The sequence below is a fragment of the Rhipicephalus microplus genome, chromosome 10 (assembly GCF_043290135.1).
Source record: "Rhipicephalus microplus isolate Deutch F79 chromosome 10, USDA_Rmic, whole genome shotgun sequence".
Taxonomy (NCBI): Eukaryota; Metazoa; Arthropoda; class Arachnida; order Ixodida; family Ixodidae; genus Rhipicephalus; species Rhipicephalus microplus.
The window spans coordinates 36,652,370-36,670,031 of record NC_134709.1 but is presented as its reverse complement, the minus strand read 5'-3'; the positions used below and the strand labels follow the sequence as shown (position 1 = coordinate 36,670,031).

Below are 17,662 nucleotides of genomic sequence, written 5' to 3'. Positions count from 1 at the left end.
CCGCTGCATTAAGCATTCAAGTCTAAACCAAGTACTCCAAGGTTCAGCTTTAGAAACAACCTGCTTCGCTATTCCATCTCAACCCACATCGATTTTCTACATAATTGCCCTAAATATATGTGCATAACCATGGAGTAACGACGTATGGGCACTTCTTACGGCGCGTGTATGGACATCCCAAATTGGACGTTGTGGCTGCCGTCGTTTGCGGCGTCGAAGATTGGCTTCAGGTAGGCGTTTGTGAAGGTGCCCATGAAGGTGTCCTCCGGACGCAGGAGTAGCGAGTCGTAATAGATAATCTCGCACTCGCCTCCCAGGGGCAAAGGCAGGCCGGAGGCTAGATAACTCACAGTGCACACAGTAGTGTATCGACGCAAGCCTGGGCCTGTTGGGGGAGGGCAGCGTATATAGTGACCGCATATTAGGCACTCACCACGAGGGCTTGGCGATGCGCTCATGGTAGGAAGACGTTACGAAGGACTGATTACAAATGCGCACACCCGCACACACACTGCAGGACACGCTGTTAACAAAACGACGCAGTGTGGACAGCTTGTTTTGTTAACACTGTGTGGTGTGTTCTTGTTAAGTCATTGGTAATGTCTCTTTACCGCAAGCGCATCGCCAAGTCGACATGAAACAACTATACCCGGTTCGTCGCATCCCTTACCAAGCCCACTTGACTCACAAAAAACGTGGAAATTATGAACGCACCGGCTATCGACAACGCCATCTGGCGCGAGTTATTTTTGTACCTTTAACCCGTGTTGAGGAATGCTCACATTCTTTGAAAGTTAAAAGTTCTAGCACTACGTCAGAGCTCACCTATTATACCTATACACTATCGCAGCGGTGAATCTACCCTGCAAGTACAGGAAATACAGAGTTATAGTTAATTGTTAATTATTTATTTTTAATATCAGTTCACGGAGGTTATAAATAGTTACTAACTGGGTACCCAAGCCTACTATAGCCAGAATATAAAATTATTCTGACGCACTCCAGGACGGTGCGGCGGCACGCTGGTCACTAATGCTTGCTGGTCTAAATACATGCTTGTCACTAATGCATGGAGTACGTCACACTATTTCTTTGTGATATCCTCAATTGATTGATTACCTAAGATTTATTAACTTGCGAAGCAACAAACTGGGACAAGTCCCATTATAAAGCTGTTGATTGGTTTGAAAGACGTCCGTTCAGGCAGCTTTTACCGTTGTACTTAATAAATGTGTTTTTCAGCTTTCTGCAGATGACTGCGAAGTGCGTCGGCGTGTATAGGCTAAAGTTAGCTAAGGCACCCTGTGTACGGGGCTTCGCTGAAATAATAACAAAAAGCAAAATTGCACGAAGAAAAACACTTACTTAGGCCATGCCGAGGAATGTTTCTTCAGGGGCAGTTTACGTGTACAGCAGCTTTGTTTGCCAACTGTTGGTCTATGTGAAGGCGTGTAAATGCTTTATTATCACCCAAAAAGTTCAAGCGCGAAAAAAAAATTTGGGGGTGTCAGAACACCAACGTTCCCCCATAGTCCCATGGAAGCTGACCTTGTGTTGCTACAATGAGAAGAGTGCTACTCACAGTGTAACAAAATTACGAAGTAAAAAAAAGACAGGAAGGCGGAAATACAATCCTTTGATGAAATATACGAAGGCACGATGTTGAACTCAGCTTCCATGTTTTCGATTTTACGAACCATCGGTTAAGTTTACCGCGTACATTACTGAAGTTCTGCCACTTACTTTCTGATACGAATTTTGCGTCTGCGACTACAATGTGAGCAAATCGAACTACCCCATTTACTGGTACATTACCTCTTCATTCGATCTGACCATTACGATAAAATTTACGTGTTTTTTTTTGTGTGTATGCTTACGCTTCGGGGTGGTAAAAACTCCAGTAGTCGTCGTATTTGGCGCCGTTGGTGGTGTCGGCTTCGGTGGTGTCGACGGCGTTGGGTTCGGTGCTGTCGGTGACGTTGGTATAGGTGCTGTCGGCGGCGCACTCGATGTCGTCGTAGGCTTCGCGGCTGGGGTCGTTGGTGAGGCTATCGGTGGTGCAGTTTTGGCTGTAATCGTTGACACGTTTTTCGTATCTGTTGTCTGTGACCAGGACAAGAACGCACGCGTTGAGCTTTTTACATTTAACGGGGGAACATTGGCCAACAGCAAACCGAGATGGCTCTCAATAAACCAACAGAACAGTAAACCAAACTCACCGCTGCAATCGTCGCTGTGCCGCCACCGCCGCCTTTCTTCGAGTAGTCGGGTGGTTTCTCGGTCAGCTGCTCGTCCGATGCGTCCTCTGTGGGAGCATGCCAGGGAAGGACACATGTATCACTTATCACGCTTAAGGGTTGCGATGCAACGTTGAATTGTTTAGTTTTAAAGGAACGGTTTTGTCACTCAGTTAGGATTTTCGTACCTAAGGTTTTATCAAAACAGCTGCCCATTTTCATTCTTGCTTTTTAATTGATCTGGAAATGTACCTGTGCTCCGACTTCATGGACCTTTATTACCATTATTTTTGACGCAGCTTCGCTTTCGATCACAATTTTATTTTCGTCGATTCGCACCAGAAGGTCTTCAATTGCATATTTAATTTTATTTTTTTCCTTGCCAGTTCGGCCGTTTATTTGTTTATTAGTACTTCAAGGGTCCAGAGGGACATTATATGAAGGGCGGGGGCACAAAAAACATAACATACGAAACAAAAAAAAAAGAAAGCAAGAGAGAACGTAAACCAACAGCAACCATGAAGTCTGCGAAACAGAAAACTGGCTGTTATTACGGAGATTGCCCAGTATTCGTTAACATTCATTGACGCATTCGCTATGTTCACCCATTCACCCAGACAGTTGCAGCTGCCCCTCTGGCCGAAAATGACGCCACTGTAGACTTTTGACAATGTAACTTACTTCCTACGATGTTCAAGATAGCGCACATGCCTTCGTTAGCGGAATAAGTCGTCATCTGCATGCTACCTCATAAGGCTCAGTGAAATAGCAGGCCTCGAAAGATTGAATAACGGAAAAAAACTGGGCAAGTATTTGCATGTGCACTGAAAATGTCGGCCAAAGACGATATACTTCTGCCTGCTCTCTTTCAGCGCATTTTCAGCGCAGCCTAAAAAACACTAGGGTCTTTAGAGTTGTGTATCTATGTATATTCTATTAAAGGAATACACCTCATAATACTAACAGATTCATGTTGTGCGACAGATATGCGTAATATTCACTTTTTCATAGATATTGTTTAAAAGCATGAACGCAGCCATCAGTTCAAGACGGCTGGGCTTTCAGCAAGTGCTTAAGCTTTTGTCGGGTGGCTGCATTGTGTGAAACAGATAAATAGACGGACGGAGGAGCGGACGGATCAAAATTTCTGCATTCAAGTATTTCAAAAAGACTACCGTCTTTAAGAACGATCATTCATTACCATCAAATAGGTTGGTGGTAGCGTAGACAACGCACATCAACGCGAGCATGCCCATCAGAGCGCAGCATGCCAGGACCATCCCCGTGAAGCACTTTCTGTCCCTGGAATGGTTCACATGAAAAAGAACACGATATTATAGGTTTTAAGGGTGAAGTTCCTTACGCCCTGGTTCGTACGTCCTAGGTCGTCGTCGTAGTATCCACCTCTCGTTTAGTCCTTACAATGTCCGCTGGAAGGTGGCACTTGTATATAATAAATATACGATGGAAAGATGCGAAATGGTGGTACTTGGAGTGTTCACTAGATGGACGGACAGACAGACAGACATACGGACGCACGGACGGATGCTTCATCATTTCATCATCATTCGGACTCATCATCATTCACTCCGTGGATATGCTGTGATTTTTTTAACGGTGCTGCAAAACACACATATATGTGTTGATGTTTCTAAAGGTGGCGATAAAAATCTATGGCAGCGCATAGCAAAGTGTTAAATGTCATTGAAAGAAGAATCAGCACCGCAATTGCATTGGAGCCCATGGCGGCCGTGTAACCAGCGCATATGTTGCACGCTTGCTTGTAGGACCGACTGCTAGCGAGTCACTCGTATAGGCAATATGATAGTATGCACTGTGATGCCGGCTATAAGCCTATAGAAAAACAAGTAATGCTCTAACGTGTACTCTCCTCCATACAAAAAAAAACGCTTACTGGAGCTTTACTTGTTGTGAAGCACGTAAAGGCGCCCTGAAACACTTTTTTTCAAATAACCATAGAATGAATTCACTCGAAGAGCTTATTACCTCACGAATTCAACGCTGCAAAAATTTTTAGAATCCGTCTAGTGTGAGTGGAGTCACAAAGGTTTGTCACATGCTGCAATCGCATTCTCTCTTCTCTAGCCTCGACGAAAGTGCTGGAACCTAAGCAGGGAGGGATGGCAGGGGCAAAGAAGCTACGTCACCCACGCCTCATGACCTTGAGCACTCTTTCTTTTTTTTTCTTCGAATGCGCGGCTTTTTCAGTGTGATCGCACGCGCATGCGTGGACAAGTTGCGGCCTCCCACGGCGATCTCTGTAACGAGCGAGCGCGTCACGTTCAAATCAGCCAATGGCTGATAGATGGGCTTGCGATGTGTGATTTTTGGGCATATTGCGTGATTTGTCGAGAGAAGAGGAAGCAATTTTTAGCTGACTGATAATTTATCGTGAATTCCAGGTCACGTGCTGCACTATAGCATTTGGCTCGCATGTTGTCGGGAGCCTGTACTACCAATCGGCAGCGTTTTCAGACCATGCTCTAAAAGTGTTGCAGGGCCCCTTTAACTAAAGCAAATTTTTAACAGGATATCATAGGAAAAAGTGCAATGACCACTACATTTTAGTATGCACCACGTTGATTTTATGCATCCGATTTTTTTTCTAAAAAAGTAAACCATGGTGCAAGAGTGTTTTTTTGTAGACACTGTCTGTCCGCTGTCGATTGTGCGAGTGACCTAATCTCGATTTTGTGGAACTTTTCGAGAGTGCCACAGTGCATGTACTACAAAAAAACATTGCGCAGGGTCAATGTTTTGTTGTTGTGAAATCATTTGAACCACAGGCGTTTAGACGTAGTCGATTACGATTCTGAATACACACATTCGTTATTAAGGAAATTTTGTGCGTTAGTCACCACTGATATTTTCACCTTAATGCCCTGGGGCATCGCTGCCTCAGTACACGATGCGGGTCGGTACAAAAGTGCCTTCCTAATTGGTGCGATTAATTAGGGAAAGAAGCGGTACATAGAATGTAAAATAAAGTTTGTTTTACTGACGGTTACGCTGTGGAAATGCTTTCCAACATCTGAAACATTTTCCATGGTAGTAATCTCATGGCGCATACTTTTGTTTATTGCTTTCGTTTATTACGCGTGGTAGTTGATGAATTGATATTGGATCGAATTCAGCATTAAGGTATGCATTTTAGAGTTAAGATGCTGAAAAACGCTAATAAAAGGAAAGCGACTCAGCGAAAGACAATAGGCGCGATCATTGTCGAAGTTTTTGGTTCTCAACAGCAATGAGGGGAATTGAGAATATTCTCACCACGTCGTGGATGTATTTGCCAAGAGCGCTCTACACATGATCGGAATGACAGGGTTGCGACATTACTTACCTGTCCTCGTCTGTACTCGCAAACAAAAAACAACAAGAAATCACAATGTACAGCGTGGATAAAGAAATTAATTTCATGTATTTCGCATTTGTGTGTTTTGTATGAATACTGTTATGTCTTGTCACCCACGCTCAATACGAAACTGGCTAATAAAAAAGCAACGACTGTTTATTCCTGATTTTCTATTGTGCTTTATGGCCATATGGTTCTTGTTCTCTTTCGAGGTCTGTGACCTGGTCTCTCGGGAGAGTTGTTTAATATGCCACTGTTTACAGCCACCATCATACTTACCACTTCCATGACCTGCTGTGAAATCGGGCGAGAGCATTTCAGTGGGTAACGCGGTCAGTTAATGACATTGCGAAAGCGGCATCGTATCTTCCAATGGAACCAAAGGAGCTGTTAGCGCTAAACAGACGCTTTCAACGGGAATAAAAGCTAATTGCGAAGTTGATACGTGACAGCGGCACAATTGGTGGAGAATTGGTTGCTCGGACACGCCTCCTACAGTCCAGGAGGCCGGCTGCTTAGATACGTTGGTCAATGATTGTGTAAGACATATGGTACTAACTAGCTCACCAATGACTACATTGGGCTGCATACACTGCGGTCATAACTACCAGAAGTGGGGTCGTTCGCGTCCCTTTGCCAAACCTTCGGCGTACATTTGGCGTTCCTTCAGCGTTTTCTCACATAGCAGGATGAATAGGTGTTTTCTCAGCGTTGCTGTTCTAAGACTATGTATGACAACGGATAAACGTCCACGCCGCCTGTCACGCTCCCAGACACACCCGCAAATGGCGTGACTACCTCTTTGAATGTAGAGTTACTGTGCATGGCTCCCTTTGTAGCCATAGGATCTACAGTAACTCTAGGTCACGGACGCAGCAGTAGCCACACAGTGTAGCGTAAAAGGATTGTTCGAGCGTGAATAGGGCCTAAAGTCACTCTAGCAGGGGCGGTCGTGGTGCGGGCTGCTACAAGTCGCGTCCCGTGCTCCTCTGCGAATAACTTATAATCACAGACATCCATGCAAAACCACTCAGGAAACACAGGAGAACTGCAACTCGGCTTTTTCTGCAGATGTCAATATTGGGTGCAACTGGGGGTAAGCTTATTTACCTATTCACTTGAGCACTTGTGACGGAAAACCCAATCGTATCAACTGCTTCGGTGAACGTGCCGAACACCTTGCACTACTTCGGGGGAAACGCTAGTGCCGCGATTTCAAAAGATTTGTAGTTGCTCATACTGATCGGCTACTTACTCGAAACGCCCGAGTCCGCTAAAGACGAAAATAAACGAAAGAGGGAAGGGCGAAACAGTATTAGTGGCGCTTTAGGTGTGACTGAGAGACGTGTGTACAAACACGCATTTAATCACCTGGTAAAGGAAAATTAAAGGTCAATATACAGGTCTCTGATTGTGCGCCGAAAAATGTGGCAGACATCACGCAAATGTATACGCGTTATGCCTGAGTGCTCCCTTTTACGCTAGCGTATCAGTTAACAGTCCGGTGGGGCTGAACGCGAGGTGAAATACACCACCACAATACAACGTTCACGTTGGTTCAGCTTACACGAAGTGGTGTCAATCGCCTGCACTCCCAAAAGGTGCAGTGATTGACATACCTGTCATGTATATTACTCTCTTTAAAGAGCCATGTTATTTCTCTTTGGAGACCATTGTACTCTCTTCAAGGAGTCAGCTCACGACACAAAGGAGTTAAAAGGGAGTTGCATGCAGTCAGGACTCAGCGAAATAATACCAACTTTTTTTATGTGGTCATGGCGGCTGCATTGTGATGGTTGAGAAACGCGAAGTGCGACCATGCTTGCAAATATATGTGCAAAAAGATATCACAGTTTGTAGACTAAAAAAACAAATTCAGTTTTTAACATTGAATTTCATGTTCGCGAAAATTGCAATATAAATAATCTGCATGGCAGCGAAAATTTCGTTCGATCGCGAGCTGAAAGCACCGGGGTTTCAAAGGAAGCAGTAAACGAAAAGAAATATGTTCGTAATATCGCGAACTTCGTTACCCCGATGTTTGTTGTATTGGTGTTGGGATTTGTGTGTGTGTGTGTGTGTGTGTGTGTGTATGTTCACATATATTAAGAAATGTGGCGAGTTCACAGGTCGCCGGCCTGAAGCTTACCCGACGACGCCACTTCCGAAGCCAGGGACGATGTCTCGTCTGAAAGTAAAATCACTGACATTTAGACACAATATATTGCTTACGACGTCGACTTGTTGAGGAACACTAAGGCGAAACAAAGAATGAGTTTAGATTGATAATTTACATTGAGAACTTTACTGCCGTTTATTTCACCATCATGGGTTTATTAATAGTGTGGAAAGTCAACATCAAAGTGGCATTTTGAAAATTCTCGTCGAAATCTGTGTGGGTGACGTCATTGATTTCAAAACGTATTTCTCGTATTTGGGCCACGGCGGTAGAACAAGATTTCCAGCAAGTTAGCGTATTAGGTCTATCCTTCTGGCCCCCTCAGATGACAATTTACTTCATTTTTACCGATTTGGAATAACGCAGGGTCTGGTATATGCCGTCGAAATCTGTGACGTCCCACATCTCGCTGAAAATTTCAATCCTGAAATTTTCAGTGTCACGTCACCACCCACATTTCCTTTTTGACCATTTTTTCTCGCTCCTAAACGTTCTCTATCGGAAAGCGTGGTAATCTTAAAGTGGTGACGGAGTGGCCGGCTTTACTAGTATGAGAAAAATCGCTTCCCTCTATAGTGACCCTTTCAATTTGTGTGGTCATGTCGCGACTTGTGCCAGGCAATGTGGTTCGAATATACGGCAATACCCAAATAACCTTCACCTGTAGATGTTTTAAAGTTGTCAGGTTTGAAGAAAATGGAAAGCAAAAGAAATTAAGCTTTGTAAACTGAATTTTTCTGTGTTGTTGACAATCATATGACAGCTAGCGTAAGCGGATTGTTTTTTGACAAATAGCAATCCTACCATGTGACTTTGTTGAATTCGTCGTAGTACGCCTTGTTTCTGGTATCTACAGTCGGGTACATTTTAGAAGTCCACGGCATTTTTTCTCGCGGGCGGATGCAGACAAGCCTGCACCAATGGCCACGGTCTCTGGGTTGACGTCACTAGTCGCTTGGCTGGTGACCCCGCCTTGGTAGAATTAAAAGTCCAATCGGTGATCAGCAACCGTATTTCAGTCATCTGGGTGGAGCCTCTACAGACTTAAGTTGTAGTTGCCTAGAGGGTGTTCTACGTAACTGGAGCCAAAACGTGGGTAACCACAGCTGAATGAAACATACTACATATAATTCGCCGTCACACTGCGCCTATTGAGATATTCTCACCTATTTTTAATATACCGATTAATTGCGGAAACATTTGCATACTCTATGGCTAAATTCGTCTCGCCATTTAATAGAGGGGGTTCCGAAATTGTCGATCTTACTTTTTGTGGCAACGTACAATGCCAATTTTCATGAAAGGGAGTACGGAAGCGCGTAGCCTGCGCGCACCGGCTGCTGCTGGAAGCGCGTTCGAATGAAAGTGAGAGCAATCACAGTCTCTTTTTTGCGTCATCTTGCGGTGAGCAAAACAAGCAGTCATTGATGTTATAGAACCACAGGCAAGATTGTAATGGGGTTTCCCCCATTTTCTCAGAGCCGACTGCTCAGACATCATTTTCTACGTGGATACGGCATGATTTTTTTTTCCAAATGTTCATATGTGGCTTCCACGCCTTATTTTTGCCTGCGAGCCTACGCATGGTGACCAAGAACATGTGGTTCCAGGGACACGCTCGAGCGGGCGCGGCTTAAGCACAACGAGTGAAAAATATGGTGGCATAGCAATACTGTACCTCTTTACAATATGACCGTTGATCGTTAACAGTCCGTCTGATCCGTGGCCGTAAAATAATAATATGGCACTGCTGTCTCCACAAGCTCGTGGAACTTTCGTTCACGAGCGAAGTCCCGGTGCACAGGAACAGAGCCCATAACTGAGCCGAACAGAACCGAAACGTTTTCTTACCCATGGTTCCAGTGGTGTACAAGCAGCCAAGGAAGGTGACGAGACACAGTAGACGAAAAGAGAGCACGTAGCTGGAGCCAGAGCAGGCTGGGCTTCGAAAAAGGCCCGGAAAAGATGAGTGCCGAAGTGGCCGCTGCTAGTTCTTTCTTCTTCTGTCACGAGCGGCACGCTGCTTGCTCAGTGCCTGCTTGATGCTTGTGATATGACTCTTACCCACTTCTGTAGATTGGACAAGAAACCGGTGGTTAACATAGGGACAAAAGATAAGACTGGAGGGGAAAAGAAGAGAAAAAAAAATTGGCCCTGTATCTGCTTGTTTCTCTGCAAATGTCGTCGAAAGACGATAGTCTTGCGTCTGAATCGAGAGAGTAAACAAAACGTTTGTTTCATGTTTTGCGCGAGAAAATTTGTGAATTTTATTTTTGAGGCGCTGCGTTAGTGTCTCGATCCGTGCAGCGAAGGCAAACGAGTGCATCGAGGCACGTTAGACACGAGCGCTATCTGGCAGTTATCTTCGAAAACAAAGGAAGGCGTGCGCGCTCCCGTCTCCGAGGCGATAAGGTGTAGAACGCAAAGCGATGGGCAGGTGCCACCACCGTATCATGTTAGCAAAGCATTGGAGACACTTGCTTTATTGTGCATAGCGTTGATTGATTGATTAGTGGGGTTTAACGTCCCAAAACCACCATATGATTATGAGAGACGCCGTAGTGGAGGGCTCCGGAAATTTTGACCACCTGGGGTTCTTTAACGTGCACCCAAATCTGAGCACACGGGCCTCGACATTTCCGCCATGCATAGCGTTGAATTGTCAGCGCAGCAAGATTAACGCTGTGGTCCTTACAATTACTTATGTATGCTTTTTCTAGTACAAAGCCACACATAAAAAATGTTGACGTGTTGCTTCGGTGCCTCCGATATGCGCAATAATTGATTTTAATTGACAATCCCACAAGTATGATGCTGAAACTTGAGCAATATAGGTGGGCGCTGCAGTCAGGGTTGGCCGTTTTGCGTAGCGTCTTTAAAACAAACTAATCGGTTGACTGGGGAATAAGTAATGGAATTGAAAAAAAAATATTTTTGTCCGTAGCGGGCGGCTTCCACATAGGAATTGACGGGGAGCACCTGTAGGCCACTTCGTGAGCCTGCTAGACGGCCCATTGCTGGTCGGCAATAAGTGGACGTCTGAGAGACATCTCCCACTTGTTTGAACTAGGAGTCGGGAGGAGTGATTCTAAACTCCCAGAGCATGTGCGTGAGTGTCGCTGTGAGTCCGCACGAGAGGCATGGGTCGCTTATAGGGTACGCCTCGTGGTATAGTAAACGTGAAGCTCGGCAAGGTTTGGGTACGTGTGAGTTTGTAATAAGCGTAGGGTTAGCGCCGGTGGTCTGTTAAGTTTGGTATGAGGGGCTGGAAAAAAGTTTTTTTTTTTTCACTTAAACGCTCTTGAGCTTGATGTGTAGCCTGAAACCAGAGTGCGTACCTACTAGAGGGAACTGACGTCGTACGAAAAAGTGCTGATAGCATGTGTTTAACTCCTTTACCTCAATAGGTATAAAGACAACGACGACTTGCTTTGGTTTATTGTTACGCTATATAACGTCTGTGGTTACTCGCTGGTTGAACCTGGAGTAAAATACGGAGTTTCCGAATGGGAGCCCCAAAGCCCTTTGCGTGTTCTTGCTTTGGGGCAAGCAGGAGCTCAAAAATGGTCTGCGACGCTTTCGACAATCCCTCTATTCCAGGTCGCCCTCTGTCGACAGCCGTCACTTCAGTTGGTGCCGTCACGTTTGTCTGACGCTAAGCTTTTAGGGCAGGCTTTGGGGCTCCCGCTAAAATATAAAAATAGCATCGCCAACGCAAGATACAAACCTTGTTTAAGCCTCGCGCATGCGCAGTGACCTTGACGCTATTTTAGGGGGGGAAGCCCAAAAAATTTGGGGCCCCTAGTCCAAAACTTCCTAGTAATACAGGCACTTTTAAGGAAGAGCTGCGTATTATTCGTAAACGCGCCATAATTACAGAAATTGCACTGAAAGCTATTGAAATACACGGTAGTCAAAGCGGCACATTTCCAGAGGTTTAAAAGAGGTCTACTGAGTTAGGTGAAGCGTGACATGAAGTTGCTCCCCACCCTTTAAATCCCTCAGCTTCCCGCCTAACCCCAAGGGAGGCCAATAGCCGTCCTTTCTTTCAAAAACAGTCATATGCTCTTTATGTCAAGGTATAGTTCCTTAAAAGCAAAGCATTGATAACAAGAGCAACATTGATAAGCTACATACAAGATATGGACCGAGGAAAGTATTACATGCAGGCGAAATCAAAAAATGCCAGCACTTCAGCGTTAGGTTTTCTCGCTGGTTGGTTTCATGCACCAGTTCCTAGTATTTTGAATAAGGTAATTCTTTTAATGTAGCTGTAGATAAGTTTTTTCATGCAAGCGTCCACAAGCTAAATTTCATAACAATATGTATGGCCTGTGCCTCGGAATTGTTATTTTTAGCCGCTTCCATGACCTTGCATTGACTGTGACTTAGGTATTGTTTTTCCTCTGCTTTGTTTCTTTGCCGTTAACCGCCGCCGAACAATCGACTCGGAACTGTTTCACGCCGCAAGCATAAGCAGCCTTACATACATGGTAACTAACGCCGTTAGTGCCAGGTCACTTCTTTTTGGCTGGTCGGCAAGCTTGCTGCGTTTCGATGCCAGTTCCGGTTTAGTTTTTTTTTTTTTTGGTGATGAACTTGGACGTGGCTACAACTTGGATTTGCTGTGAACACTGATACAGTCCAGTTAATCTCGCGGGTAAGTACACTAAGCCCTAAATGTTTACGAGCCGTGCGATACGATCAAAAAACATGTTCGATTTATGGGCTATTAAAAATGTTTCACGCTAAATTCCTTGATTATGATGACTAGTGTACAGGCTGATCACTCATATACAGGGGAACGTCTCCGCAGGTTGCGGAGATATTAGCCTATTTTTTTACTGATATCACCATTTCATAACTTCCGTAGTTAACAACATTGCAAGTGTGTTCAAATTTACTTTTTTTAAAACAAAGCTTTGCGTTGGAGCCAGCACACCGCAGTTGCGTGCATCAACTACTCATTGAGTAGTTTACACTTAACGCCTTTTGTCACTAATTGTAACTTTTAGGGGTGTGTCAATAGTGAATTTCAGAGCCAAATGAAATACGAATAGGATATCCATGACGCCGAACCAAATGCGAGTTGGGTTTGAATATCATGCAGATAGTTTTCAAATAGCATAAGGGCGATTTACATACAGAAGGGCGCCAGATTGCCGGAGGAATTTATTTGAAACAAATATTCACTAACATTAACACAGATACATTAAGATTGTGTTTAGCCACAAAAATTACTGACGATATGTAAACAGAGGTAAGGCCAAATGCAATTCGAGGTTGTACAGAAGTTACTTCAGTATTGAAGGTCATAACTCGTCACCAACCTTTAAACATAACATACAAAAAATCAAAACAGTTTTATTTTTTCTGTAACTGTCATTATCTTTATATTGATAATGATTATAGTTAATTATAGTGCTTTAGAACACTGATTTCAAGCTTGGGTTGCATGAATCTTAGTAATTCAATTGTAATTAACACTTAGTAATTAGTTTTCAAGCTTTGCAGCTCCTACGTATTGTCCTGACAAGGTTTTTTTGAAAGATGATTAGTACTTCTAGTATGCCTCATTTGACCCCATTACTGAATTGAATAGAACGCTATCGGATTCCTCACTCAAAATTTTTGATTATTCGCACACCCTTAGTAATTTTATAATTTAGTCTTCTTCGCGACTCGTGGTATAATTTTTTTTAATATACCCCTGAAACAAAATCTTGATTTCATCTACTGCGTATTTCGTTTAACGTCGCAAAGCTAAATCTTCACCTGACGCTGTTGTGTTTCTGACTCAGGTGAAGAACAAAAGCGCAAGCGACAGAATGATGCTTTGCGCTTACCTTGCCTCTACGTTCCTTTGGTCATTGTTTTGTTCACGTAAGTGTCAGCTTTTACTGGGGCTCAGCGAGATTTTTTTTATATAAAAGCAGGCTTCAACTGCACTTTGTGTGTGTGCATACTTACATATAAAAAATTGAAAAAGATTGAAAAACTTTGAACCTGTTCCTTCCCCTTTTTTGGCAATGCCAGTGACTTTCGCAATTATTTACTTTTGTCATTGTTATAATTTCTCTTATTTCGATGACTTGCGGTTATAGCATGCATGTAAGTGAAGTACGACAGCTGCCAATGCAATAAGATATGTTAAACTTTGGCACTCAGAGCAAGGCATTTGGATATGTGTTCACACTGTATTTTGCGATGTTTTATTCATACGCTCTTTGTTTCCTAGTTTTATTTGCCGTTACTTTTCTCCTAAACAAACCAGACTTTTATTATGCCGGTCAGCAATGTTTAAGGCAAGTAAGAACAAGGCAAAGCAGGCATAGCGTAGCTAGTAGTTTCGGTGTAAGAGATATATATGCAAAGCAGAAAGATTACGAGTGGCAGCCAACTTTTCTAACGCACGTAGTCTGCTTTCATTCATCGGTATCAATAAAATTTTCAGAAAAACCTTCTTTCTTTTTCGTCCGTAGTAAGAGATGGGAAGTGTAGGGTCCATGAAAACAATTTCAAGCAACACTTTGCATTTTGAAACTGTCTTTCTGTTAAAGTAACACAGCGGAATCGTGGTGCAACTTCTGTGTGGCGTTATTTCACCGTGTAGACCACTGCAAGCTGCTGCCACCAAACAAAGGTGTTCTCAAAGAGGGAATGACGTTCAATTCCACTGACCCTTGCCTTCAGTACGTATGCCAACGAGGAACCCTAACGACGAAAGAGTAAGCGACCAAGCTCTAACGAAACTCCCCATTGACAACTGCTTGGCTTGTACGTCAATGAGTTGAAGCTTTTGTTTGCAGAGTATGAGTAACCAACATGAAAAAAAGAAAATACCCATTTTACTAAGCACAGCTTTCCATCTCACCGAAGTTCCTTCTCGGAGGTGTTTCCGAAAAACACATTTGCGCCAAAAGCAGGAAGTTTTCAGAGATATTGGTTCTATATGTGATATTTGTTTACGCCAAAAATGGAAACGTTGAGAGCTATTGCTTCAATATACGATATTGAAAAACAGTATGAATGGGCCTTCTCGGTGCGTGTGTTTTAGACCTTTTCCCGCGATTTCGATGACAGTAGGCGCTTGATTAAAGTAATCTTATTACGTAGGTGACCACTCAGCTACAATAACATCACCGTGAGAGCACAAGAACACACATTCTGTGTGAAAGCTGCAACTCGCAAACGGAATGAAGTATGGCTGCCCTTTTGTGTTGATTTAGACATTCGCATAAGTGTGACCATCCGCCCAATAAATGCCTGGGCATTGATGAACCACTTCATTATACATATATAGGTATCGTTTCGATTAGCAGGCTCCCACAGGCTTTACTGGCTGAAAAACGCGATTGATTCTGCGAATTATAACGGTATGTGCGGCGTTCGAGCCCTTAATTTTTTCACCCGTCTGCTTATTTCAATGCTTCTTGTTACGTTTTGTAATTTCCCAATGCGATCGAAATCCTATCTTGTCCTTTCCTAGGCCATGCTTTCTTCACATTGTGTTGAGGCTTCCCAGTCTCCCTGTGTTGAACAAATTTCAAAAGCTTTCGTAACTTATGCAGAATGTCAGTTTTTTCATCCTTGTCACCTTTGGCAGTTCAGCAAAGTTCGTCTGTTTTTTTGTGTGTGTGTTTTTTTAGTCAGTCCGCAGTTAGCTTCACTCATTGCTTCTATGTCTGACAGGCATAAATGGCAGTGCTAAAACCAACACCTCCGGAATCTGCATTGCTTCCGGTGTTTCAACACCACGTTTTTTTTTTTTCAACAGGTGCATCGGAGCCAAATTCGGAAAGTGCGCAATACCAAAAGCGGCTAAGAAAGTTTCTTATCCGGCTTGCTGTGGTCAAATGATTTGCACGGGTCACTAAATAAAACAGTCCACACAGACTCTTTTTTACTTGATTTTCTCTGATCGGCGTGTTGCCAATAGATATGATCAGAAACGTGAATTCTAACGCACTTCTTTGAGCAGGCTATGGACGACTGAAGTAAGCCATAAGAGTAGTCCAGTAGAGTCAACAATTCATCGTACAGCATAAATCATGTGGTGAGACATTACAATAAATTTCGCACAGCTGGACTTGGCCATAGCCATCAGTTTGCTGCCTTTCAGAAGACAACATGGCCACCAGCAGATTACGACCTTGGCATAGCAGGGAAGACTGATATTTCTGAACGGAAGAGGACGATAGAGGAAACAACCTGGTAGAAAAGTTGAACGAAGAAGTACAACTACTTGCACCATGCAACTTCGAATGCCTAATATACAACCCGGAGGCATGGTACTTCTGTGAAAAGGTCTCGGTCATTCGAAGAATGCTTTTACAGGTCCTTATGTCGTCCTTAAAACGGAGAAATAACAAGGTATATATACTGAAGCTGGCGGACTTTGAAGAACCAGCCGGCAAGACAGGTGTAACCACTGTGGGAAGCCTGGTGTCATACCATCCGCGCAAGGATGACGAAAAGAGACACGGAGGATGTAGTGTCCCGGACAGAAGACAAGGAGCGTCAGAGAGAAGACGAGGTAGATAGAATGTTGGGGTTAAACAGCTAACAACAGTTCATCAGTCTCAGATTTCTATTTTACAAACGCTTATCGAAAACAGAGGGCAGTGCATGGGTTGGCACCTATTTCAAAACGTCAAAGCCAACGTATTTCATTTATTTGAATCAGAAAATTCGTCTACTCAAGATGTCTTAATTACCAGCTTAAAAGGCAACTGCAAACTTAAATGTACAAATACACACCTGCAATAATCTCGATAAATGAGGATCAGGAAGACCAAGCAACTTCTTTATTGTTGTCGTCCTTAAGCTGCCCTTTCTGGACCGAAATAAGTCATGCTTAACAAGTCCTACGTGATAAATTGAAGAACTTTCTTTTAATCCAAATAAAAAGTTACGTTAAAGACAAAATGGTTACGGGTAGCAGGCATTACAAGGTACATACGCTGCTAACTATATTAATCAAATAACTGTATTTAAACTAGCCAGCTTAGAATCTTTGTTTTTTTCTCGTTCAACGTTTTAACAAGAAACGTGTAAGTTGTGGCTTTTTGATATGCAGAAAAGTTACTGTAGTGTTTTATGACTATGTATGTACGCCACTTACAGCCATCCTTGTGGCGGTAGCTGAGAACCTCTGAGAAATGTCTGACGTACATGCCAATGGCCGGCTATTAGAACAAAAGTGCGGTACTTTTGCGTTCACGCTTCGTGTTTACAAACGTGCACTTATTCTAATAACACCGATCTGCCGAGAGAAAACCGTGTGCCCCTGTAACACATCGGCCATCGTTATCGTACGCAGCTCCGGTTAACTAGATGGATTCGCTTTCCTCCGAATGTTGTGGTTCGTCGACGCGGAGAACAATCGACCAAAGAGGTGGCATGAAAACACGTCGACGTCGTTGCTACATAGAGTAAGGCAAAGTCCTGTCTGACCAGAACCTACTATCATAACCTTGTCTTTTCTTTGTCTTTTCTATATTGTTCACCTCGTCGATCCAGGAACTGTCTCCTGTCCTCCCACAGTGGTAGTTTCCAGCCCTCCGACGCGATAACATTGTGACGTAGCATATGTTAATTCTGGTATTCTATAAAACAGCACGCCCGCATTGTCAGCGGTCAATTTATACGTAACATGTCGTAATGGAACTAGTGCAGACGTATCATAAAACCTGCTTCCTGAAATTCTTAACAATCGTAACAAAGCAGCTGTCAAGGGGCACCCCTGAAAGCTTTTACAAGGTTCTGAAAAGGAGAAAAAGTAAGCTTAGAGCTAATTCTGTGGACAGGCACGCTATTTTTTCAGGCCAGTATATATTTCTAATTCACAAATGTTTCTTACTGGTAAAC

General features: G+C 43.5%; 1 protein-coding gene and 1 long non-coding RNA gene across 2 annotated transcripts in view; one reads left to right on the top strand and one right to left on the bottom strand.

The window, feature by feature from the left end:
- Window positions 1-9,647, bottom strand: part of LOC142774214 (uncharacterized) — a 29,266-nt gene extending 19,619 nt beyond the window's left edge. Inside the window, exons 1-5 of the mRNA XM_075874609.1 lie at window positions 9,644-9,647; window positions 7,763-7,801; window positions 2,220-2,305; window positions 1,878-2,103; window positions 160-385 (exon numbers count right to left, since the gene is read on the bottom strand). Coding sequence (XP_075730724.1) covers window positions 160-385; window positions 1,878-2,103; window positions 2,220-2,305; window positions 7,763-7,801; window positions 9,644-9,647 — 581 coding nt within the window. The remainder of the gene's footprint in view (window positions 1-159; window positions 386-1,877; window positions 2,104-2,219; window positions 2,306-7,762; window positions 7,802-9,643) is intronic.
- A 2,643-nt stretch (window positions 9,648-12,290) lies between these two features.
- LOC119181138 (uncharacterized) lies at window positions 12,291-15,688 on the top strand. The gene is made up of 4 exons (XR_005111157.2): window positions 12,291-12,452; window positions 13,594-13,675; window positions 14,406-14,520; window positions 15,570-15,688. It is a non-coding gene; the product is annotated as an uncharacterized LOC119181138 (long non-coding RNA).
- Window positions 15,689-17,662: the final 1,974 nt, after the last annotated feature.